The sequence below is a fragment of the Ascaphus truei genome, chromosome 1 (genome assembly GCF_040206685.1).
Source record: "Ascaphus truei isolate aAscTru1 chromosome 1, aAscTru1.hap1, whole genome shotgun sequence".
Lineage (NCBI taxonomy): Eukaryota > Metazoa > Chordata > Amphibia > Anura > Ascaphidae > Ascaphus > Ascaphus truei.
In genome coordinates, this window is record NC_134483.1 from 456,116,635 (window position 1) to 456,143,645 (window position 27,011).

At 45.0% G+C, this 27,011-nt stretch overlaps 1 protein-coding gene across 2 annotated transcripts in view; it reads left to right on the forward strand.

The window, feature by feature from the left end:
- Positions 1–27,011, forward strand: part of BTC (betacellulin) — a 56,961-nt gene that overhangs the window by 18,559 nt on the left and 11,391 nt on the right. Inside the window, exons 2-4 of one of the 2 annotated variants that reach the window (XM_075565424.1) lie at positions 4,631–4,729; positions 21,359–21,476; positions 25,119–25,265. In XM_075565424.1, coding sequence (XP_075421539.1) covers positions 4,631–4,729; positions 21,359–21,476; positions 25,119–25,265 — 364 coding nt within the window. The remainder of the gene's footprint in view (positions 1–4,630; positions 4,730–21,358; positions 21,477–25,118; positions 25,266–27,011) is intronic. The other variant, XM_075565433.1, reaches the window with a different exon arrangement.

A 27,011-nucleotide genomic window follows, 5' to 3' on the forward strand; every position in this document is an offset into this window, starting at 1 on the left:
TATTATACGTATTCCTTTGTGCTTCTTGAGCTTTCTCCATGTGTTCCCTCACTATGGGTAGGACTGCAGCAATGCGGTCCTGCATCTGGGCAACATGCTCTATTACACTTCTGTAAGGGGTAACCTCGTGTTCCCAAGTTTCTTTGGCTATATCCAGTAAGCCCCTTGGATGTCGGCCATACAATAGTTCAAACGGGGAGAAGCCTGTGGATGACTGGGGAACTTCCCTAATGGCAAATAACAGGTATGGTAACAAACAGTCCCAGTTTTTCCCATCCTTATCGACCGCCCGGCGTAACATGCTCTTTAAGGTTTTATTGAACCTTTCCACTAAACCATCTGTTTGTGGATGATAGACTGAGGTTCTGAGATGCTTGATTTTTAGGAGTTTACATAGCTCTTTTGTTACTTGGGACATAAATGGTGTTCCCTGGTCAGATAAGATCTCTTTAGGAATTCCGACCCGGGAAAACAGAAGTACTAACTCTTTTGCTATGTTTTTAGCAGAGGTGCTACGTAGGGGAACTGCCTCCGGATATCGGGTAGCATAATCTAATATTACCAATATATGCTGATGTCCCCTAGCAGACTTTATTAGGGGTCCTACTAGATCCATAGCAATCCGGTCAAATGGTACCTCTATTATGGGAAGGGGTACCAATGGGCTGCGGTATGCTTTGAACGGGGCGGTGATCTGACATTCTGGGCATGAGGAACAATAGTTTGTAATTTCTGCCAGAACCCCAGGCCAATAAAAGCGTCGGAGAACCTTTTCTTTTGTCTTTTCCACCCCTAGGTGTCCCCCCAATGGATGACTATGTGCGAGGTGTAATACTACATTACGGAATGTCCGTGGTACCAACAATTGTTTAGTTGTAACTGATTTTCTTTTATCAACCCGATATACTAGGTCGTTCTCTACCTCGAAGTAGGGGTAAGCAAGTGACCTATCTGGTTGGCCATGAGTACTATTCTGGTCCCGTATATTTCCCCTTGCTACCGCTAATGTGGGGTCCTCCCACTGGGCCTTCTTAAAACTCCCAGGACTGACCTCTAGGTCAGCGAGGGTCTTATCCTGTACTGGGGTGGTAAGTGCCTGATCAACATCTTGATTTGGGGTATTCCCTACCAAAGTAGTGATGGGGAAGGGAATTTCACAGCACTCCTCCTTTTCCCCCTTCTTATTTGGGCCCTCGTCAACATCCATTTCTGAAAAAGGGAAAGGATTTGTTTCTTCTAACACTTCGTTATGGTCCGCTATTGAACTCTGGGCGCTATTCTGAGCTGGGGACCACATTTTTAGAAAATGGGGAAAGTCAGTCCCTATTAACACATCATGTGCCAGTTTGGGTACAACACCCACCTTGAAATCTAAAGAACCAAATTCTGTTTAAAAAAAAACATCAACAGTGGAATATTCATGATTATCCCCATGTATACAACAAATTGCCACTCTTTGTGAACTGTTTACCTGTTTCTTCTTAATGGGCAATAGGTATTCGGACACTAGTGTGACCATGCTCCCAGAGTCAAGAAGTGCCCGAACCCTCTTACCATTAACCTTTACAAATGCCCACAGATGGTTATTCAAGGGGTCCTCTGGGCTAGGGCCCATACATTGGGACAACAGCGAATAAGGTTCCACGCTGTTGCATTGCATGGGCTCATCATTTAGTGGGCAGATTTTTGCTGTGTGGCCCCTCTCATGACAATTTACACATTTAGGTACATAGTCTGTGTCCCACTTAGAGCCTTTTCCTGGCTCCCCATGTTGGCTATTGCCCTTAGTGTGCGAACCACTGTTGCTGGAGCGGCGTGAAGGTGGTCGCCGCTCTTCAGCGCCCCTTAACCCCGGTACCCTTTTACCGTCTCTGGAAGAGTCCAGGAACCTCGGGTAGTGGGGTTGCTCCACGACTGTGGGTTGCGGGTGCTCTTCTGCTGCACTGTACCTTTCTACAAGGGCCACAAGCTCATCTGCATTGTGGGGGTCACTCCGACTGACCCAACGACGTAAGGCAGAGGGAAGTTTCCTCAAGAACTGGTCCATGACCAACCGTTCCACGATGTGGCTTGCTGAGTTGATCTCGGGTTGTAGCCACTTCCGGGCGAGGTGGATGAGGTCATACATCTGGCTTCGGGTGGCTTTATCCATCGTGAAGGACCATGCGTGAAACCTTTGGGCACGAACAGCCGTGGTTACGCCGAGGCGGGCGAGGATCTCGAACTTCAATTTTGCATAGACGTTAGCTTCGGCTGGCTCTAGATCGAAGTAAGCCTTCTGGGGTTCGCCGCTTAGGAAGGGTGCGATTAGACCAGCCCACTCAGCTTCTGGCCATCCCTCTCTCTGTGCCGTGCGTTCAAACGTGAGAAGATAGGCTTCCACATCATCCGAGGGTCCCATCTTCTGAAGGTAGTGGCTTGCCCTGGTCATTTTCGGAACTGGGGCTGCCGCTGCCAGTGGAAGGTTACTGATAGTCCCCCTCAGGATCTCGAGTTCCGGCTGTAAGCCCTGAGCGAACCGCTGTTGCTCCTCTCTCAGCAAGCGGTTTGTCTCTTGCTGGTGTGCATTCGCGTTTTGCAGGGCTTCATTCGTCTGTTGCTGGTTTGCATTCGTCTGTTGCTGGTTTGCATTCGCCTGTTGCTGGTTGGCATTAATCTCTTGCTGGGCTATTAGCAGCTGTTGCTGGGCTGCATTCGTCTGCTGCTGGTTTGCATTAGTTTCTTGCTGGGCTATTAACAGCTGTTGCTGGGTTTCATTCGCGTCTTTCTGGGCAGCGACATTGCGTACCAGCGCACCCACCACGTCTTCCATCTTGTTTGCAGAGGATGAAAAAAAACTTTTTTTTTTTTTTTTTTTCTTTCAAAGTTCTTCAACCCGCAGACCCCCTAGTGCTCTGCCCGCATTCTCCACCATATGTGACAAACAGCTTACTCCGGGGCTCCGCCGTCTGTCCGGGACTGTTAGAACACGGTCTTTTAGGGTAGGTTAAATGATGAGACGTCACGTACTGTTCCTTTAAACAGGCTATACCTGGTTTATTCAGTCCCAGGCACTGGGACTGCTACAGTGTAAACAGAAAACAAAGCCAAACAAAAAGCTGCTCGTCTGAGCGATAACTTAAAACTTAGATGTCCCTGACTCAGAGTTGGAAGTGGCTTGTCCACTTCCACCAACAAAATAAGTACCTTTGCAGTCTTTAGACAAACTTAACAGAATGAATGAAGCGATTTGGGAAAGAGGCTTTCTCACCCCTCTGCAGTTCAGCAGCCTTCCAGGCTCTTGGGCGGGGCCCAGAGGAAACAGGAAACAGGTCTTATATACCTGAACTCTAATCAGCATGACAGGTGACAGAAAACAGGCAGCAGACAAACTGTGGAATGGAGTGCCTGTACTACAAGGCTGCCCTGTTCAGCTTAGACAGGACAGAAACTGTTCAGTATCCTGGGAGCCCTGTATATGGAGTTTATTACCAACCCCTGGTTTCTGTCACAGTATTTTACTGTGTATTTTTGTCATGTGGATGTAGCATTGGGCTTCTCTGTCGTCTGTAGTTTGCTAAATGTAAGGTACTGAGGATCTGTAAATAGTCACTCAAATGGCTTGCTATAAATTAAATGCGGGAGAGCAGAGCTGAGGGTAGTGTGGTAATGATATGGTATACATCCACATACAGGAAGTTCAATGTATAAATTCCAATGAACTCAACACTAAAGTGTCATTTCCATTACTGGCCACTTAATTAGTGCGTAGGCTTTTATGTATATAATACTAATACAGCTACTCATACAAATGGGACTAACCTGAAATGTCTCCATTCTGCGTCTTGTCATATTTTTTTCTCAAGTCTTCGCCTCAAATGTTTTCAACACGGTGAACAGAATTCGTACATGTTCTTGGAAAGAAGAACAGCGAAGCTACACAGAGTTCCCCTGGTGATTGCGCTCAGCCCTGGCTCACTGTCAGGTTTGGTGTCTTAGGTTTATGTGGGTTTAGGAAATCTGGTGACATAATGCACTGGGCAAACCTTGCAGTGTGTTCTAGATAAGAGCTAAAAGGATACCTGTGAATGGAATAACTTGGTAAGGAAAAAAAGTCCAGTTTAAGGGGCACAGCCTAAAATATGCCATTTAACATTTTTTGTTCTAAAAACCTTTACACATATATATTATTCAGTCTATTGGTAACCTTGACTGTTATACAGTCAATATTTCTCTTGCAAGTAACAATGATGCCTGATTAATTCCTGATCGAAAAACTTCAGACAATCCCAAGATAAGTGCTACGGTACTCAGTATGCACAAATGGCTAAGACAGTGCACGCAGTGCTGTACTGTACATAGTTAAGCTTGCTACATTTGTACCTGACGTACAGAGATAAAGTGACTTACTTGCATAAGGTCACAAGGAGCTGACACTGGGATTTGAACCGGGTTCCCTGCTTCAGTGTCATTGGTATTTTATATTTGAAGACTGCTATCGGTTTTCGGAATAAGATTACAGTGGACATGCACTGCTGTTAATATTTATGTTTTTAGACCCATAACAGCAGTGATAAACAAAAACAACCAAATGTATACAGTAGCTTAAAGTATTGAAATAACAAGTCCTCTGATTTGGTTTTGTTGGCAGGCCTCACAGTTTTGACATGTGTGAGTACGGATGGGAACTCCACGGCAAACCCTGAAACTAAAATGATGCCCTGCCACCAAGATGCAGAAAACTGCACAGGTAAAACACCTACGAAAATGTTACTTTGTGATACTTTGCTGTTAAAAATGCTCGCTCATGTTTTTGAGCTTGTAACAATCTCACAAAATATGTATTTATTTGTATATAGAGCTGTGTAAAGTTGGTCAATGATGGCAAATTGAATCACAGTACCTAAATGTTAGTAGCTGAGACATAGGTAGAAAGTGTGTGCTACTTGCATTACTGGATACGGAGTCTTGAAGCAGCTGCATCCTAGAGTTTGAACCACAAGGACAACACATTCATTGTCTTAAAAGATTTGGGCAGTAGACAACTTCTAGCCCATTTTTGTTAAGGAGCCATGAGGTATCTTCCAGCATCTGACGGTCCCTTATGGAATTTCACAGCTTTGTATATATTGACCTTTTATCCAGGGCCTTAATGGCTAAAAAACAGAAAAACACAGCGCACAACGCTCATAGTGCATTAAAAGAAATATTATTCCAAACAATTAGTACAGGTAAGTATTGCGCGTACATCAAGGGAGAAAAAAACCAGCATGTCAGGGGTTAATGTTACCCATGCGCCAACCGGATCTCCCAGCAAGATGTCGTCTGTGATGGTAGAGCAGCTTCCAGCCTCTTGGCCTTACAGTCACGAAACCTGGATAGTCCCTCTATTAGAGATGGAAGTCCCAGCAGGCTCGAAATGGATGAAGGTAATAACCGCTGTGTGGGTTAATCTCTCACGGTGGGTAGGTGCACACCCGTAGTAGGATGAATAATTCAATAGATATAGCGCATAAAAAGTCCTTTCCAACGCGTTTCGAAACCAGAAGGTTTCTTCATCAGGGGTTCCCTGACTTTTTATGCGCTATATCTATTGAATTATTCATCCTACTACGGCCGGCCTCTTCCCCTCAACTGGTGAGGAGATCGTGACGCGAGTTGCGGTGTCGCCACTGAGTGACGTCAGAAATCCGGAAGCAGAGGAACGGAGGGCTGCGAGTGTGCACCTACCCACCGTGAGAGATTAACCCATACAGCGGTTATTACCTTCGTCCATTTCGAGCCTGCTGGGACTTCCATCTCTAAGAGAGGGACTATCCAGGTTTCGTGACTGTAAGGCCAAGAGGCTGGAAGCTGCTCTACCATCACAGACGACATCTTGCTGGGAGATCCGGTTGGCGCATGGGTAACATTAACCCCTGACATGCTGGGTTTTTTTCTCCCTTGATGTACGCGCAATACTTACCTGTACTAATTGTTTGGAATAATATTTCTTTTAATGCACTATGAGCGTTGTGCGCTGTGTTTTTGTGTTTTTTGTCTAATATTTAGGGGGTGTTTTGAGCCATCCCTGGTTTTCACGGCTGCAGACGCTCCTCCATCAGTGTCTATAAGGTCACGTATTATTTAACCACATCATCACTTGTTTATCACCTCACCTATGTGATTGATTTTAGTTGCGCACTTTACCTTCACTCTGTATCACCTTAATTGCTAAACTGTGCTAGTAGTTTAGTGCCAACTAATACCATTGAAATGATTTGCAAAAGCGTGCTGGTTGTTTTGTAAATGAGGATCCTGGATATTACAGCAGGATTCATTCTTCTTTACTCTCAGCAGGAAAATATTTTTATTTTTAAAGTCGTGTAATCTAAGTGCCAAAGCACCTTCCAAAGAAATACAGCACTACACTGTTGGGTGACTTTAAACCATTTAGTGTCAGAGAAGCTAGCTGGATCCACTGTCACTGAAGGAGTTAAGGGGTCTCCGGAGCAGAGCCCCATTAATTACTGCTGCGAGGACCCCCTGCTTCCCGAGATACTTTCCTCCGAAGGGGGTGCCGGTATCTCTCTGCTTTTTAAAGATCCCACGTGACATGGGCCAATAGGAATCTGCACCAGATGACTGCTAGGACTGCCTCCTATTGTCCCGCAGGGTGCGGGAGCTTTGAAAAGCGGCCATTACGTGATCCCTGCTAGTGAGCCGGTGGCTACCGGCACCCCCTACGGAGGTAAGTATCTCTGGAAGCAGGGGGCTCAGCTTTGGAGACCCCCTTCTTCAATCCTGTTAAAAATAAAAAATATGCGCCCGCTTGGATTACTTCTTTAAACTAACTTCACAGAGAGATAATATCCGCCCAGAGTAACCTGTCATGACCCGAATTCGAATAAATACTTCTCATATGCTCTCCTTTTAAAGCTGAGAAAACTGGCATGCCTCATGGTTGCAGAAACATATGGGCGGACATGGATAGCGTTAGCAGACAAGCATGACCGAGAGGCAAGGGTTGGGAGAGGAATATGCTATGAGCACTCCTAGGATACTCCTGGGAGTTGAATCTGCAATGTTGCCGTCAATAGCCTTTTTGTTATTCCTAGTAGCATATACAGTAGAGCGAGAAGGACTGCACAAGGCAGCTGAAAAGAAGTTGCGTCTCCTCTTTCCCTAGTTCCCGATTGTTCAGAGCTCTGCTTATAGTTGTTTGTGAAAGCATGTCATTTGGAAGTACTTTATTGTACGAGATGTGTACAAAAGGAGTGCATTGTGTGCTCGGAATCTCAGGTTGTCCAGTTTGCATTGTCGCCCGAATGGGATGGAACCTGGAATTGGTGGAATGATGATGTGCGAGCACATTTCCATCAATTAAGATGTGTTACACTATGGAGTTGGCATCGCTGAGCGATAGATTCCTCGAATAAAGGTTTTATATCTCATATTCCATTATATGACCATAGCCTTGTCATCTGTACAGCTGAGATGTATTTGTATTAGATGCTTTGTTAGCATAACATGAGAAACACTTCATTAAGGCACATTGTGTATGTTTATATAATTCTTGGCCTGACCTTCAGATTTAACAAACTAAAGTAAGACGGATGAGACATATATTATTACTTTCTATTACTCATACAGTTACCTCATATTAAATAGTACTGTACTCTACTTCTGCTGTATGGGATGGAGGAGAGTACAATGTGATTGAGGAAAAAAATAAACCATATAATATACATTAAAAATAAACTAAACTGTGTTTATACATGTGAATTTTTACATTTTTAGTGCATAAGCAATAGGTTAACATTAATGAGTTTTAATATATTATACTTATTGTTTGTACCATAAGTACGGTAAAAAAAAAGTATAACTTTTTTTGAGAGTCAATTTATTATGTGGTGAAAAAGAAGAAATTAAGGCGCTAATGTGAAATATTAAAAATATTATTAAGGTGTATTTCAAATGAAGAGAAAAACACAAAAAAAAAGCGCACAACGCTAATAGTGCATTAAATAAAATATTATTGGGTTACACAAAACACAATAAATTATCTGCGTACATCAGGGAAAAGTTATAACAGCATTTCAAGGGATATTGTTACCCAAGCACCAACCAGCAGGATCAGGTCTCTCAGCAAGGTGTCATCTGGAATTTCCACAGATATGGCAGATCCAAGAGCATCACACTAATGCCTACTGCACCGACACACTTTATTCGAGCAAATACCCGGTATGTACCTGGCAGATACCTGGAATGCGCCACTCCTCACCTCTAACAAGCCCCGTTGCATTTGCCTTCCCAGCCTGGGTTCATGCCTGGCTGATGGGCGGCTGATCTGTTAAATGATAATGATTAGGATTTAATAGGCTGCAATGCTTCGCGTGTCTACCAGATGGCATAAATTCATGAATTGTAATGCAGTATATATATATATACTGTGCAGTATTGCAGCCAGCGGGAATAAAATGCTTCAATCCCTGCTTGGAAAATAACTCAATGCACTCGGGCAGAAAACAGTCACAAACCTCAATACACCCGGGTATACCCGAATTCGTGGGACTAGCCAAGCTCGAATAAAGTGTGTCGCCAGTGTATTATCGGTCCGCGGAGTGGCTGCTATTCAGGATATCCCAATGGTACAGTAGTGCTGTGGGTAGATGAGAGGGAGCCCATTCGTGGGGATAGCTTGATGGCTGTGGTTCTCCGCAAATGAGCCTCCAGCCGCTACACAGTCGGGTCGTCAATGATGTCACGACGATGCGACTCTGTGTATCGTATGCCGCGCGTCCCAGCTATCACAGGTCTCGAATTGAATTCATACGATACACAGAGTCGCATCGTGGTGACGTCATTGATGACCCGACTGTGTAGCGGCTGGAGGCTCAACCTCTGAGAACCGCAAAATGGTCTTTAGAGCTGATGCAGTTAATGCAGTTAATTAGGGATGAGGAAATTAACCAGCTATTAGTATTTAAAGAGGTGATTACTAGGAAGTGCTGAAGATTTGAGGTGTTTAACCAATATGTAATCATTTGAAAGATTACAGCTTAAGAGAGAAATTGAAAATGTACTAAATTAGATTGTGGCTAGAAAATAAGTAAATAACAGTATGGAAGCGAGTCTTTTAACTTCTTCTGATTCTGAAGATTAACTCGACTCGACTTCAACTAGATGATTGAATAGTACCAATTCCTCTTCATCTTCTTTTATTGGACAGAGCCAGTCAAGATCTAAGTAAGAAAACGAGAAGAGAAAGAGGGGGTAATGGGGAAACAGTGGAGAGGCAGCGGAAATCAGAGGAGAATAAGGTAAAGACTGATGATCATCTGAGTATCATCAATGTGACTTATTTAACACACTCAGATGCACATTTGTCTTTATTAAGTAAGGTCTTGTACTTCTCTGAGGATAAATTTACTACGGTGAAAGATTGACACCTTTTTGCCTGAGAATTATTATTGTATAAGAGTTATGAGGGTGATATACTGCATGGGAATTTATCATTAAATTGCAATTTGGATGATGTGAATTTTAAATATTTAGAGGAACTTTATAATTAAAATATTGTAGGCACTCAGAAGAAACAATACAGTGCGTTAACCCAGCGGTGCGCAAACTGGGGAGCTCGCCCCCTTGGGGGGGACCAGGATTATTTAGGGGGGGCGCGGGCTGTGTGTGGGGAAACCTGGGGGCGGGCAGAGCTGTGCATGGGCGGCCAGAAGCTCCGTGCTGAGGCTGCTTCTCTCCTCTGTCTTGCAGAGGGGGCGGGGCCTTGCTGTGGGGGCGGGGCTTTCCTTCCCTGCACACAGACATCCCCTCCTCCTCCTGTGTTACCTGTCCCAGTTTTCAGCAGCATGGGGGACAGGAGCAGGCTTACAGTAGTACTTCCTCCCCCAGGTGAAAGTGTGTGACTTATGATTATGTGTTGTGTGTTGTGATTGAGTGTGTGTTGAGTGAGTGTGTTGTGTGTGTGTGTTGTGTCTGTTGGTTGTGTAGCCCTGGTACCCCTGGGGTACGGTAACTACTGATGCTGCTGTCACCTGTGAGGCTAACAAGAGGCCTGAGCCTCCGCCACTGGGAGCCTGGGGTATACTTACACTGGGTGCAGCGCCTCCACTGATGAGGGATCCCAACTTGGTGGGAGTGTTCCCTTATCAGAACCAACATATACAGTAACCACACGCAGTTGGATAAAACAGTATTTACTTAGCATAATAATAATAACCCTTGCATAACGTTTCATACATAAACAGCCTGACATTCCCCTGCATGAATATCATCACATCACCCCACACATGTAAATGGTTGCACCACTTTAGTGTCAGTCTTTATATCACCCTAGTCCTTGGTGTACCAATGTGCCAGGGCACTTAACCTCTTAGTGTCCACCAGCTATAGATTGGAGTGTGTGTGTGAGGGACAGCGCTTCCCTGTGTTGGTGCGCGTTGGTGCACTTTAATATAATACCTTCCTGGTTATGGTCCTAACCAGGAGAATCTTTGATGAGTCTGCAATACCGCAACTCTCTGCAGAAATGAATGCACATGCTGACTCCCCAGGGGAGGGATTCCCAGCCGGATTATCCCTTTGCAAACAGTCTCTGTTATGCAATCAGTCTCTGCCAGCCCTCAGGCTGCACTGGCAATCAGGCAATGTCCTGCAGCAGAACCTCTCTCAAGCTATGTGAAAAGGTCCCTGCAATAAGGCTTTCCCTATACAGCACTCTCAGCACCTCTACAGTGTCTCAGGGAATTAACTGGGCCCTGGGGTTTAACTTCAGGCCTAATCCTTGGAGCACTGCTCTTTGGATCTAACCTGCTCCTGGTCTTCACTGACTGCTTCCTGTTCCAGCATGCAATAGTCTTTCCTGCTATTCAGCAGAATCCTGCAGCCCTACTGGCTCCCTGGTGTCAGGTGGTGTCACTGCCCCTGAGCATCATGGGGATTGTAGTTCTATCTGCAGCCTTTAACATAGGGAGCCTCATGCTCTCCCTCTAATGGCTGCCGCTCTGCAGCTTGCACTCGTGCGCCCCCTGAAATGGCCGCTGTGGAGTTGCCCTGCTCATGCGCAACCTTGCTGCGCGTGTGCGCGCATACACCAACATGGCGGCGCCCTGCGGAGGGAACCGCCCACGACTCCGTCACCCTGCCGCACATCTCTGATGGTATGTAGAAGGGGAGGGGGGAAACCGGGAGCACGGGGAGACCGGAGGGTACCTGGCTACATCCTCCCCCTTGTGAAAACATCAACGTCCCCGCTTGAACTAACCCATGCATAACAATATTATATAATAAAAATACAGTGTTAAAATACAACTTAACGATTACTCTAAACGAGATTGTACATTTCAACAAACATATTTATAACTGAGGCTAGCTTGGCTTTATTTTGCTGCTGAGACTCATAGTGAGGTGCCCCTAATGAATCATAAGCCACTCTAGTGGGAGGGCGTCTCACTCACTGGCTCTTGCGAGTCTCAGTCTCCATTTCTTCATCTTGAGAGAGACCATCGTAGGCTTGAGGCCTTGACTCTCTGGCAGAGGATGAACCAGTTTGGGAAAAGTCTCTTTGTAACTGAACATTGTCTCTTTGAGGCACAAAACTCGGAGTGGTAGGATCTAACGGTTGGTTACTTGGTGAATTTCCTGATGAAGGTACTTGAATAGCAGGCCCATTACCCGTTGCTCCTTCGGGAGGTGCCCACCAATCTCTGTTGGATGTTCCCTCCAAAGGATCTTGAATCGTTTCATCTGTGGATCCTGAATTCTCGGTAGACTCTTTAGGCTCACTGTCGTCTATTACTGTTTCTGTTTCGGGTTCACTTTCTCCCAGTTTTGGGATAGGTAACAAGTGGTTTCGGTGCCAGACCTTTACCCTGCCATTCACATCACGTATGCGATAGACCGGGAGGCCCGGCATTTGGGACTCTACTTGGAAAGGTCCCTCTCTCCAGCGATCAGCTAACTTGTGCTTGCCGGGAATCCCTAAGTTGCGTAGGAGAACTGCGTCTCCCGGTTGGAGCTCTCGATAGCGTACTTTGTGGTCGTACCTCCTTTTGTTATTGGCATTCAGTCTAGCGGTGGCTCTTTCGGCTAACTGATAGGCACGGTGCACACTGTCCTGGAGTCTCTGCACATATCGATAATGAGCCATATTGGGTACCCCGTCGGTAGATACCCGTAGACGGATGTCGATTGGAAGTCTGGCTTCTCTCCCGAACATCATGAAGTATGGGGTGTACCCTGTGGACTCGTGCCTAGTGCAATTGTAGGCATGCACCAAGGCCTCCACATATTTACTCCATTCTCCTTTTTGGAAATCTTTCAGAGTGCCTAGCATGTCCAGCAATGTCCGATTAAATCTTTCAGGGAGCGCATCTCCCTCTGGATGGTAGGGAGTAGTCCTTGACTTCTGAATATTCAACAGTGTTAGCAACTCTTTGATCAGCTTGCTCTCGAAATCCCGTCCCTGGTCTGAGTGCATCCTGCTGGGCAGACCATAATGCACAAAATACTTCTCCCACAGCACTTTAGCCACTGTGGTAGCCTTCTGGTCCTTCGTGGGAAAGGCTTGAGCGTATCAAGTGTAGTGATCTGTCACTACTAGCACAGTTCCTATACCCTTTGAATCTGGCTCTATGCACAAAAAGTCCATACAAACTACATCCATAGGCCCGGAGCTTTTGAGATGGCCCATTGGGGCAGCACGGATGGGAAGTGTCTTCCTATGAATGCACCGTAGAGATTTCCGGCAGTGTTGTTCAATTGACTCCCGCATTCTAGGCCAGAAGGACTGGTCTCGCACTAAACCCAAGGTCTTATCCACCCCCAAATGTCCATGATCATCATGTAGTGATCTTAAAACGAGACCTTGCATATGCCGAGGTAGAAATAGTTGTCGACGGTCAGGATGATTGTGGAATTGAACAACCCTATAGAGTAGGCCGTTATCCATCTCAAACTTATCCCATTCTCTCATGAGGAGGCTCACATCATCGGGAGGAGCCCGTTTCACCAGTGAAGAGTCATTTTTGTGTAGAGCCTCTCGGACAGCCTTAGCGGCAGGATCATGTGTCTGTGCTAGTACCAGTTCTTTCCAAGTGAAGATAACGTTTTGGGTTAGACCCATGCCATCGGGGTGGCAGTAAGCTTCTGGAAGGGCTTGAGGTCGACACCCTAAAGAATCCGCTACTCGTAGCTCGGAAAATGCCACTCGATCGTCTACAATGGCAGCAGTGGAACACATAGCTCTCATTCCTGGCCCTGGAATTTCTTCCCAAGCGCCATCGTCGGCGGTCTCACCCAGTCCCGATCTCCTAGATAGAGCATCGGCTCCTATATTGAGAGGTCCAGGCTTATATTTCAAAGAAAACTGGTAATTGGCGAGGGTGGCCAACCATCTATGACCGGTCGCATCTAACTTGGCCATGGTTTGTACATACTGCACCGACACACTTTATTCGAGCAAATACCCGGTATGTACCTGGCAGATACCTGGAATGCGCCACTCCTAACCTCTGACAAGCCCCGTTGCATTTGCCTTCCCAGCCTGGGTTCATGCCTGGGTGATGGGCGGCTGATCTGTTAAATGATAATGATTAGGATTTAATAGGCTGCAATGCTTCGCGTGTCTACCAGATGGCATAAATTCATGAATTGTAATGCAGTTTATATATATATACTGTGCAGTATTGCAGCCAGCGGGAATAAAATGCTTCAATCCCTGCTTGGAAAATAACTCAATGTACTCGGGCAGAAAACAGTCACAAACCTCAATACACCCGGGTATATCCGAATTCGTGGGACTAGCCAAGCTCGAATAAAGTGTGTCGCCAGTGTAGGTCAGCGGATTGTTGTCTGTTCGGACCTCGAAGGTCACCCCATATAGGTAGTCATGTAGTTTTTCAGATATGGCCCATTTGAGGGTGAGGAACTCCAATTTGTGAACTGGATAGTTCTTTTCACTTGGAGTCAAACTTCTACTTGCATATGCCACAGGGCGAAGTCCAGTGGGGTACTTCTGGTGTAGCACAGCTTCCAATCCGTTGAGGCTGGCATCCACGTGCATAATGTAAGGCTTCTCCAAGTCAGCATAGGCTAGAACGGGAGCCTCTGTTAGACTATTCTTCAGCCCCTTAAACGCTTCACAAGCGGACGTCCACCGATCCCCGAAGGGGGTCCTTGTGGTGGTAGTCTTCTGCTTGGGTTCCTCTGGATAGACCTTCAGCAGATTGTTCAGCACAGCCGCCTTCTTGGAGTATCCATCCACAAACCGTCGGTAGTATCCACAGAACCCGAGAAATTACCTCAGCTCCATCACATTCTCTGGTCCTTGCCAATTCATCACCATCTCCACCTTGGCCGGGTCGGTGGCCACTCCATCTGCAGACACAATATGACCCACATAAGTGACCGATGTTCGACAGAAGCGGCACTTACCCAAGGAGAGCTTCAGGCCTTCTTTCCCTAAGCGATCCAGCACTTTCATCAGCCTAGTCTCATGTTCTTCAAGTGTGGTTCCGAACACAATTATGTCGTCTAGGTAGACCAGACACAAGGACACATATCTCCAATCGTCTTCTCCATAAGCCGTTGGAAAGTGGCCGGACCACCGCAGATACCTTGGGGCATCCGGGTGAACTGATAAAATCCCAGGGGACAGACGAACGCCGTCTTCTCTTGATCAGCTGGGCTCATAAGAACCTGGTAATACCCAGATCGAAGGTCCAACACGCTAAACCACTGGCTTCCGGACAATGCGCTGAGGATCTCCTCTATTCATGGTAGCGTGTATTGGTCAGGCACAGTACGTCTGTTCAATGTTCTGTAGTCCACACACAATCGAACAGACCCATTTTTCTTTAGTACCACCACAATCGGTGAGGCATAGGGACTTCTAGATTCGGTCACTATACCGGCTGTTTCCATCTTGTTCAGGACACCACGCACATCCTCCACGCCTCTGGGAGCTATATGGCGTGTCATCATTCAGACGAATTCTGTGCTGAGAGCTTCTGCTGCATCCCACGTCCATCTCACTAGTAGAGAACACATCTCGTCTCTCTCTCAACTGAGCACATAGCCTCTCCTTCCATTCTTCCTCCAGGGGAGACTCTCCGAAGTCGAATTGTAGTGCCTCGGGCTCTTCTCCCACACGGGCAGCGTGGACGGTCACTGTGTCGTCCACAGGATCCACAGGATAAATTCTACCCAGCCTTTGTCCTACTTCAAGCGGCACGGTTTGTAGAGACATGTTCTGGATAGACACTGTAATCTTCCGGGGGACATTAGATGGCCACTCCCGTACTTCAGCCCCAATGACTCTCAGACTCGGGAAGAGTCTCTAGCGAAAAGTATCTGTCGTTTTTGTGCCGACTGGGGTACTTGATCAGCGCGGTCACACGCCTCACTCCCCCTGGTGGAAACTCCAATAACCCTCGCTCTTGATTAAAGATTTCACCATACTCTTCGTCATACACCACCCTATAGCATTCTTCCCGGAGGGCAGGGGCTATATTCAGGGATGACAATGGTACACTGCCGACACAGTTTATCCGAGTGCGGCTCATTCCGCAAGCCGGGAAATGTCCCGGCTTGCGAGCCGCACTCCCTCAGCGTGCCGCGCATCACCGATGCGCGGTCACGCATCATCGGGTGCCAGCGCCCCCTGCACGCGCGTCCAGGGCTCCCCGAGGGAGCCCTGGTGTCCCGCGATCGCGGGACGGCGGCAGGGGGTTCCGGGGGACCCGGCGGACCCGGCAGCGGTAGGGAGAGCGCCCCGATCGGAGGGCGCTCTTCCGCTGCTTCGGCGCGCGCCCGTCACCCTGCGGCGCGCGCCAGGATACTGCTGCGGCCAAGAACGGGCAAATGCTCGAATAAACTTGGCCGCAGCAGTACTGCACCGACACACTTTATTCGAGCAAATACCCGGTATGTACCTGGCAGATACCTGGAATGTGCCGCTCCTCACCTCTGACAAGCCCCGTTGCATTTACCTTCCCAGCCTGGGTTCATGCCTGGCTGATGGGCGGCTGATCTGTTAAATGATAATGATTAGGATTTAATAGGCTGCAATGCTTCGCGTGTCTACCAGATGGCATAAATTCATGAATTGTAATGCAGTATATATATATATACTGTGCAGTATTGCAGCCAGCGGGAATAAAATGCTTCAATCCCTGCTTGGAAAATACCTCAATGCACTCGGGCAGAAAACAGTCACAAACCTCAATACACCCGGGTATACCCGAATTCGTGGGACTAGCCAAGCTCGAATAAAGTGTGTCGCCAGTGTAGCTCGCCGGCTTCTTGCAGGAATGAGCGAATCACCGACCTTACTATATCTGCATTCGTGCCCAATATGATGGGGGCACTGGGATGTTCTCGAGCCTCCGGGCAGACCAAGGCTTCCACCAGCATGGGGTGTGACTTGTTAGTGTTCAACTGCAAGATATCCAGCTTGACCGCCACTATTCCGTTTATGGGGTAATCATCTTTACTCAGTCCCCACAACTTCATCTTTTCGTCTGACTGCAAAGGAAGATGGCTGAGGTGCTGGTCGTAGAATGGACGGTAGATGATGGTCACTTGTGACCCAATGTCCAGAAGTGCTGAAGAGTAGATCCCCTCCACGACGACTCTTATTATAGCGGTGGGCCCTACTCGGCAGTAGGCATCTGGTTGGGGCGTCTCCTCTATGGGAGGCCTCCCCGACTCTTCGGCAACATCCTCAGGTATGTTTGATAAGGACGAGAGTGCCTTCCGCACTGTTACGGTGTAGGTCTGGGCCTTAGTGGGCTTCTTGGGGTGCGAACAGCTCCTTGCAACATGGCCCCTCTCGCCACAGTTGAAGCAACGGAAGTCTGGGCGGGGACCCGGACTGTCAGGTGACCTGGGTGCGGACCCAGGCACCTCCGGGGTGGCCGTATCCTTACCGCTCTTGCTTCCCTTTGCACACTGTTGCTTCCTTGGTCTCATCCTTGCGAGGGTCTTTATCCTTCTTGGGCGTATGCAACCTAGTATAGGCCTCATGACTCTTCACCTCGTCCAGTAGGTCTTCTAGAGTAGGGGGGTCCCCTTTCCGTAGCGCGCATCTGATCATTACTACGATATGGTGAGTGGGTATGGCTCCCCGCAGGAATTGAGTGCGCCTATACTCACTCACTTCTAAGGCCTTGATGACTTGGCAGGAACGTAGATCCCACAAGATCAATTTGATCCGTTGTATGAACTCTGATAGGTCTTCCCCCTCCATCTGGCGGAGATTGTAATACTTAGTCCATAACTCACTCACATCATCTTCCTTACCGTATGCCCGGGTAAGAGACTCCATCTGATGTGCAGTAACCTCAGTATGCTGATCTTTATACATCTTGATGGTAGTGGATGCAGGCGGGCGTAGGCACTCCATGATTCGTTGTCTTTTCACCTCATCAGGACAGGTCCACTCTTCCAGTACCTGTGAAGCATATTCCTTCCAAACATCAAAAGCCTCTTCACCGGTGGGGGTAGGTTTTACCCCTGAGAACTTTAACTTGCAGTATGGCTGCGCGGGAGGGGATTCATGCTTGGGCCCACCCAATTGTTGTATGGCCTGGGCTAGTAATTGGATTTCTCCCATTCTACTGGGGCTGCGGTTGGGGCTAGAGCTCCGCCTACTTGAGCGACAATTAGCACAGGATAATACACTGGCCTCATCCCCGTATATACTTTCGGGTGGGGACAGGGACATGCACATACTAGTCTCTAGCAAGTCTGTAATGGGGATTGTAGTTCTATCTGCAGCCTTTAACATAGGGAGTCTCATGCTCTCCCTCTAATGGCTGTCGCTCTGCAGCTTGCACTCATGCGCCCCCTGAAATAGCGGAGTTGCCCTGCTCATGCGCAACCTCGCTGCATACACCAACATGGCGGCGCCCTGCGGAGGGAACCGCCCGCGACTCCGTCACCCTGCCGCTACCACTCTGGTATGGAGAGGGGGGGGGGAAACCGGGAGCACGGGGAGACCGGAGGGTACCTGGCTACAGTTGTGATTGAGTGTGTTAGTGTGTGTTGTGATTGCGTATGTGTGCTGTGTCTGTGTTGTGATGGTGTGTATGTGTGTTGTGATTAAATGCAGCGGTGCGCAAACTGGGGAGCATACGGTCTCCAAAGCTTTGTGCTTCGGGAGACAAACAAAATTGACTTTGAAGCGCGCTCAGCAGCAGTCAATGCGCACACACACACACACGATCCATGCCCCCCCGCTCGTGCTGGCAAAGATATGCAGGACACAATGTGCTCATGCTTGGAGAGTTGGTGATGTCGCCGCTCTCAGCGGCAGCGTGGACGCAGCGTAATTTTGCAAGCAAGAGCTGTTAAAATAAGTATTTAGACATATTTGTATTTACATTGTATACCGTTTAATAAAGGTTTTTTTTTTTTTCATGTGATTGATTACATCAGGCAGGGGGGGCCCTAGAAATTTCATGGAAGAAAAGGGGGGCTCGGCATAAAAAGTTTGCTCACCCCTGCATTAACCGATAATTATTTTTATTTTTAAAAAAACTTTTTTTTTTTTAATGCCACAACAATTTTATAATTCCAATGTTGCCATTTTTGTGGACCCAGTTGAAAATTAGATGAGATCAATCAGTTTTTAGTATGATACAGTAAAAAATAAAGAAAGACTCAATAAAAGGAAACCTGTATGAAAAGAGATTTTTAATTCTGCAGAATACAGGTTTATGAAAATTTTACATCCTCGAATATCTACATTCTATATATTTGCTAAAATTCACAACTTAAAGTCAGTGAAGAGTCACCAGGCCTTGCTATACTGACAGGGATAAGAGGAATGTTAGTTGTTGTGTTTTATAAGATTCTGAGACCCTTTTTTGTTTCGTGTATCCTTTTTCATGGAGGATACCAGAGATGTTCTTAAAGCTGCAGTTCAAGCTCCCGTTTTATTTTTATTTTTTTATTTTTTATTTTTTTTACTTCATTAGTTTCATGTGGGCAATCTCTACTTACCTAAAGAACTGCATAGCTGCCGGTCAATTCGTTCTCCGTCTATTGATCGGCGAAGTTTGGCGACATCTTTAAATATGGGGAATGTAAATGGTTGCTATAGGAACAAGCATGCTTGTTAAAATAGAATACAAGCAAATTGGTCTTTCAAAGTTGTTGTTTTTTTTTAAAACAGAAAATGCTAAAAGTATTTTTTCTTACTACAGAACTGATTTATTAAAAAAAACACACATGCAGGATATTGCTTGAACTGTAGCTTTAAGTGAATTACAGTAATGACATTACTATTAGTCCCAAGGCATTACTTTTAACTTTGGATGAGTCGTTCTACAGTACAGTATAGTGCACCTCTATCCCTCTCAGATAGGGATGAGGAGGATTTGAATATTATTTTTGTCTACTAGAGGGGCTGATTCTATCGTCTCACTGTCTCTGGTGCCACTGCCAATCATGGTCACACTGACTTTCCGTGATTACCAGAAGTAATTTTCACTACAAAGGCCCATATTTACTATTTATGATTACCAGAATGCATATTGCCACTGAGGATGGTAGTGCCCTGAGATAGGAGCTAAGTTTAGGGACTATGTGCTGGTATTCTTTCCTGAATTCCTATTTAATTGTTTCCTGAATATGACATTTCAGATTGTACACCCAAGTCTTACATTATGACAGGTTAATAGCTTTTTGACACCTGTCAGACGCCCAGCAGCTATCAGACGCCCGGTCTGCACTGGAAGTTGGGCCTGGCCAGAGGTTAGATCTAACTTCTGCATCTGGCTGCCGGACCTCTGATTGCGGCCAGGCCACACCCAGTTTGTTCTTCCTCCCCCACCGGTCTGCACTGGGACTTCCTCCCCCATGGCAAGGGAGGTCTTCCACCCCCAAGGTGGTGTATATTGGACAGGGGGGTATGTATTGTGTGTATTGTGGCTGGGTTGAATTATGTGTGGGGTTGAAAGTATGTGGTGGAATTGATTGTGTGGAAGGGATGGAATTGATGGGACGGGGGTGAAAGTGTGTGGGTTGCAATTGTGCATTGGTATTCTGGGGGGGGTTTGAAGTGTGTGGGGGGGGGTTGGATTTGAGTGGGATTGTGTGTGTGGCCAGGGGGACATTGAGTGAGAGAAGGGGTGTGGGGTGAGTGTGTGAGTGATAGGGGGGGTGTGTGAGAAGGGGGAGGAAATAAGTGTGATTTATATTTAAAAGGGTATTGACAGGTAATTGTTTCTGTAGTGTTTTTAATCACATGCAATTGTTGGTATTAATAGGTAATCGTACAATTAATGGATGTTATGACGGAGCCACCACTATTTAAGGAAGGCTTTGTCCTGGTTAATTCTGACCCCTGACAAAATGATGTACCCAAGAAACGTGTAGGGCTATTCTGGCACTGTGTGTAGGTCTTTTCATCCTTTTGGTATTCTCTTGTCCGTGATGCAAGGTCTTGTGGAAACGGAGTGCTGGGAGCCCCACAGCATTAGCCCCAGCATCTAAACAACTAGTGTGGCGCCCCACAGCATTAGCCCCAGCATCTAAACAACTAGATGGGCGTACCTTAGGATGCGTGAGATCACACCAAACAATATTTGACATGCTTGTTTATATTTTGAAATCATGCGAGTTTGATACTTACCATATGATGTTTCTTTAAAAACAATATTGCACTATTGGTGTTTTCTTTGCGCTTGTCTCTTTTTGAAAATATACATACACTACGTAGCTAACCTTCCTGTCTCCGGTGCAGCTGCCACCTGTGGTCAGGCAACAGTGGTGAGCGTGACACCGGAGGATTAACGCTGGGGGGTCCCATTTGGATGGATGTATGTATGTCTTTATTTATATAGCGCCATTATTGTACATAGCGCTTCACAGCAGTAATACACATAACAATCTTATAAATAACACATAATAGTATAAATAACACATAAAGGGGAGATGTGCTTCAGACATTAAAAGTCACATTTAGGAAAAGGAGTCTCTACTCCGAAGAGCTTACAATCTAATTGGTAGGTAGGAAGAACGTACAGAGACAGTAGGAGGGTGTTCTGGTAAGTGCGTCTGCAGGGGGACAAGGTTTAAGTATGGACCCGCCCCAGCACGCTCGTGGCAGTCACTGTCCCAGCACTGCAGACTTTTGCTTCTTCACCGCGGCGCCCAAGCCGGCGAGTCTTGGAGTGGGTGTGGATTTGTATTTTTTATTTTTTTATATATATATATATATTTGTGTCAAACAATGTTTGTTCAGATGGTTAAATATATTTACAGTGCAATCAGGGTTTTGTAATAAATATGATTGGGCTTTTTACATCAGCATACTGTTACAAACCTTAATCACTTTTAACACCATAAATGCCTGTTGACTTCTATATTGTAGGTCTCACTGAGCCAGAAAAATGGAGGGGGCATTTTTCCCGATGTCCCAAGGCATACAAACAATACTGCATTAAAGGAAAGTGCCGTTTTCTCGCCTCTGAAAACACGCCAGCTTGTATGTAAGTGATCTTACTTTTCAGCTGTAAACACTATCAATACAAATCTTCGTTTTTCATATACAAAGATTCATGCTTTTCTTTCTTTTCTTTTTACACGCTTCTAGTAAAAAAATCAATACATATAACCACATAGATATATAAAATAAGCCCCACTGCATATAAAAAAAATACCAAATGCATATAAAAAAAAACCCCAATACATATAAAAGCCCCTGATGCTTATTGGGGAAAAAAACCAATACATATAAAAAACACTTCCCCCCCCCAATACTTAAAAAACAGACTTACCTTGTGGATGGTCAGGGGGGGCCCGGTGTGTATGGGGGTCCCGGTATCTGCCGGTCCTCTCACGGCCGTGCCCCGGCTCTCCCTCAGCTGCTTGCATCTCTGTCCCATGTGCTTCCAAATCTGGCACGTGCGCCAAAAGCTGAGCCAAGCTTACTTCCGGCGCGGTGATGTCAGAGAGGCCCGTTGTGCGCCGGCATTGGAAGCTCAGTATGGGGGACACAAGGAAGAGGCGTGCAGCTGAGGGTGTGCCGGGGCCCGGCTGCGAGAGGACCAGCAGACGATGGGCCCAGGACCCCTGTCCCGACTCTCCCCCCTGTCGGCGGCCCTGTATATGTAAAACACTGTGACTGAGAATTATCTTCTAATGGGAGTAAAACATAAAGCAGTTATTTGCAGTCGTCAATATAATGTTTCTTCACGTTTGCACAAACTTAAGTTAATGCCAAATTAACGCCAGGATTCCCTAACCTCAAGGGTTTATCTCCCCGCAATATTCCAATAACATGGTACCGCAGTGTGATAACCTTTATCGGAGGTTAGTGAATCTCCCCTTGCATATCCCATAGCCCCTTGAATCTGGCCCTAACTACACTGGCATTCTTGAGGATCTAAGGATCTAAGGATCAGTGGAAGTCTTTCAAAGGTGTTGATGCACAGGTTGTATGCGTGCTAGCAATGCTAAGAAAAGGTGCTTTTAAACACATTGCTGATTATCCAATTTCATCAGTTTTTATCATGGATTCATTTTAAATAAAGAACAAAAAAATGGGAAGCGCAAATAAATGGGATAAGGCAAAAAAGCCACTTTATAATTGTAAAAAACAAACAATAAATACAGTTACATCAAGAATAATAATACAAGTCTCTGCAGATTAATGTCCAGGTTGTGAGCAATGCATACGTGTAGAACACTCAGGGCCCCTGTATGTCAAAACAGACTTGGGCCAAAGTTATAGTGCAGAAGTATGGTTCCAAATGAACAGTGGGAGCCTCAGAGGTTATAACGTCCACCAGTTATGCAGACAATTAAAGGAACAAGAGTGGTGAAGGGCCGTAAGCGAGCCCCTGTATATTCTGCTCACCCAAGCTTCAAGCCGTTTGGTAGAGACGGCTCTTCTTTCTCTTCCCCCAAAAACTCACACGTTTCACAGGCTCCACGCTCTTTCAAGGCTCGGACACGTAGCGGACCAACTCCCAGCCTGCCGGGTTTCCGGGTATGACGTCACGGCCGGACGTGACGCACCAACCCTTCCCGGCTGGCTGCAGAAGTCGCTTGGTGATTCTCCATGCAGCGAGCAGGCCCACACGAGGCATGATGAAGCCACGTTACGTGGTGAAACGCGTAGGAGGAGGAGCCTAAGGGGTCTGAAGCTTCTATTTTCGTGCTGTCCTTCTGTCCGGTTGTCTGCTGCAGTGCTCCGTTTGTGTGTGGAGTTCCCGAGGAATTGACGCTGTATCAGCCTCGTGTGGGCCTGCTCGCTGCCTGAAGAATTGCTAACAACCTGGACAATAATCTGCAGAGATTTTTTTTATTATTCTTGATGTAACTGTATTTATTGTTTGTTTTTTACAATTATAAAGTGGCTTTTTTGCCTTATCCCATTTATTTGCGCTTCCGATTTTTTTGTTCTTTATTTCTCTATATCCTAGCAAGGACTTGGGTCCCTTGCATTGGAAGCTGCACATTTATTTGGGTTTTTGGCACTACATGCCGTTTTTGTATATAATATTTACATCGGAGTTAGAGCCAGACCCTGTAGGTTCCTGAATGGTTCATGTCACATCACTATTTATTGTTTTAAAGTGTTTATATGTGTAAGGTTTAATTTATTTACTTCTTTAATTGCACTTTCAATTTATTATTTTATTTATTTTTCAGTCAGTTGAGTGTTTCACGGACCAATCGATAGGCGCACGTATTTTCTTTTCTTTTTCATTTTCAATGTTATCTCTGACATAAGCACAAATCTTAACGCTACGCTAGAAAGAGAACTTTTAATATTGTACGTACAGTACAAAGTCACGCTGTTAATAACTACATCATTCACGATGATTTGTGCACCCAGAGCAGAAAATTACAATCAGTATTTCTTATTAGTGTTGGTTAATAAAATACAAAGGTTAAAAACAAACAAAAAATGGCTCTCTCACATCCCCAGATTTAGTCTTGTACACTGCTTTTATTATCAGCAAGTTGATTTCAACTTTGTTACCCATCATTTTAGCCTGTAGCTCTTATGCTGCTACTGTATCATCACTTTAGCATTAACGGTGGAACTAACATTTCCACACCAGAGCTAGTCATTGGTAGTATCTCTGATAAAATGAAAAGGAACTTGCTAAGCCATTTCATGAGAACACAGAATAAGGACGGAGTATCAAGCCCCCCCCTTTTTATTTTAAAGGATCCCCTCTGTATCGGGCAGTCCCTGTGGTTGCTATTTATGCTACCAAATCGGTATTCAACAATTAAGGAGACGCAAAGATGATAAATGTGTATGTAGAGTGTCCCCTGTGAGTTGTATCTAAATGTAGATTCCTGATTCCTTTGGAGTCTTCAAAGGGTTCGCTGTAGTCTTTGTGTTTAGCAGCCTTTTACATATACATTAATAAATAGATAAAATATTAAAGCTTCAATAAGGAAAGTTTAAAGAGTTATTGCAAAATGTATACTTTTGCTATGATTTTTCTGTTATCTTTTTCACTTTTGGCTGCACTGGCAAAATATTATTGGAACAATAGTAAGCTAATAATGAACATGAGGATTTTCATCGGAATTTCACAAATGGTTTCCACTATAATTATTTTATTCCTGAATGTGTTGCGGGTTTTACTCTGTGTAGGTGCCCCAACATGAATGATGCACTTGAAAACAACAGTATACATAGCCTATTTGCAAAAAAAAAATTAAATAAAAGTAACAACTTTATTAAAAGTGTGTGTGTGTGTGTGTGTGTGTGTGTGTGTGTGTGTGTGTGTGTGTACATATACATATACATACACAGTTTTAATAAAGTTCTTACTATCATTTAAAAAATAATAATTATATATAGTGACCAAATATGGATGTGTGACCCTAACTCAATCCATTACATTTTTTTGAGCACGTGGTATAATATAATTTGCGATAGCATCGAAGACAGGTGACAAATTGTGTCAATGAGCAACACCGTTGGACTAAATACTTATTCAACTGATATTAAGACCATAATTAGAGCCACCTTCAGCTATTTTTTTTACTTTGCAGATGACATCACCAATTTTAATAAAAAGGATCTAATAAACTTTTTTTATGGCATGTAAAACAGAAGGACGCATACACGGTATGTGACATCTTTTCTTTTTGTCTTGCAGATGTGAGTCAGGTTACACTGGATCAAGATGCGAATATCTGGACATTTTTTACTTGAAAGGAGACAGAGGGCAATTTGTGGTGATTGGCCTGGTAGCTGCTATGGTGACACTCATTGTAATCATTATTTGCATATGCATATGTTCCCAGTAAGTCACACAGTTTGTATGCCTTTCATTCTTCTTTGCATCTTGCTTTCCACTGGACCATTGCTCTCATTCCACTAGCCTGGATTGTTTCTGATGTGTTTTGGACAATCTCCTGCACGTCATCCCTAGTCACAATAAAGGCGTCTGTTCTGTATTTCATACTAGAATAACTTCAGCACATGTGAGTTGAGACATTATTTCCATGTCATTCATGCTGTGTATTATTATTATTCTGCCAATAAGTCTCAATTATGTCCTTAACTTAGATTATTAAAGAAAAGAAAAGATCCCACTTGGATCATGCACTCCACCTAAGTGAATTTGATCACATTAACTGGAAAGAGGTAGTGTTAGCCACCTCCACTAATACAGAGAATGATTTATTTACAATATGAGACATAAGGAATATAATTAAAATCAAAACTCATAATGCTAGCTATGTTGATAAAACCGGTAGGTAAATAATCCTGCCACAAATAATTGTCAATAGCTCACAACTTGGATATTGCGCCTGTAAATACTAAGTCAGCTGTGTGGACATACCTTGAATAGTTATATATCTTAAACAAAGTGCACTAGTAGTGTAGTGATATAGGTGGTTATACTAAAATAATGTACAGGGATGTAGCTAGTCCCTGTTGAAACTTAAGTGATCGTGACTAAATATAGTAATGTGAATTAGTAGATATGATGTAACTATGCTTGTATTTGCTGACTAGTTGCCAGCTGGATCGATATCTACAGTAGATATATTTATATTCTCTATACTGTATATCTAGTAGAGTGCTTGAATAGAGGAGGTTACGCTCCCCCCTGTGTTGATACAGAATATATGTCTGGGGAGAGATAGCAGCTATTGACAGTTCTCTCTTAAGTTCTAAACAGATAGATATATATCTGAGTCATGTACTTTCTGTTGGCACATAGAACAATCCCCATGTGGGGTAGATTAACTTAGATTAAACATATCAACAGCATAATAGTCACAAGACCATTTACAGATAAAGCTACAGAATCTATAGTTTAAAAAAGTGAAAATCCGATGTCTATAAATCACATTATATTGATCATCTTGCAGTATTTCAGGAGTTTTTATAACACTGGTTTCTACAGTTATATATCTATATATCTCCGCATCCCCCATTGCTCACTCACGCTGGCCACACACATTGCAACAATGTGTTTCATCGCGGCCAGCGCAGGCCCGCTCAGCGTCGCCCTGGACGAGGCCTAATAAATTAGAAGCTACAGTGCTCTACTAATCAATTGGCTATCTAGCATAAGACTGCTACAATTGCTGCAAACGATTGTTCAATCTGACTAGTTTGCAGGTCACTAAGGAGCAATCTTCTATGTTCAATACTCATATCTGAGTACACAGACTAATCTTTAAAATGGGTTATCAGTGTTTTTTTGTCAGTACAATTCAGTGGCCAACTACCTCACCACTCCACTAATAGACATTGCACTTGATCTATAGTATTAGCAACCAAACACTAGGCTGCTGCGCATGTTGCAACCAATGAACTATATTTAAATTGCTTGCAGACCACTCCGCATCAACTATGGCAATCAGTACATACATGAAAACGAGAGGCAACTCTCAATGTATTACTGGTAAAACATTTTATAAATAAATAACAGTACCACGTCTGCACATACAGCCTTGTCTGTATACGGAGGATTCCTACTTCACTGCCCAAACGCTCCATACGGGCTACTGAAGAGTGACCTCTTATCCTGATT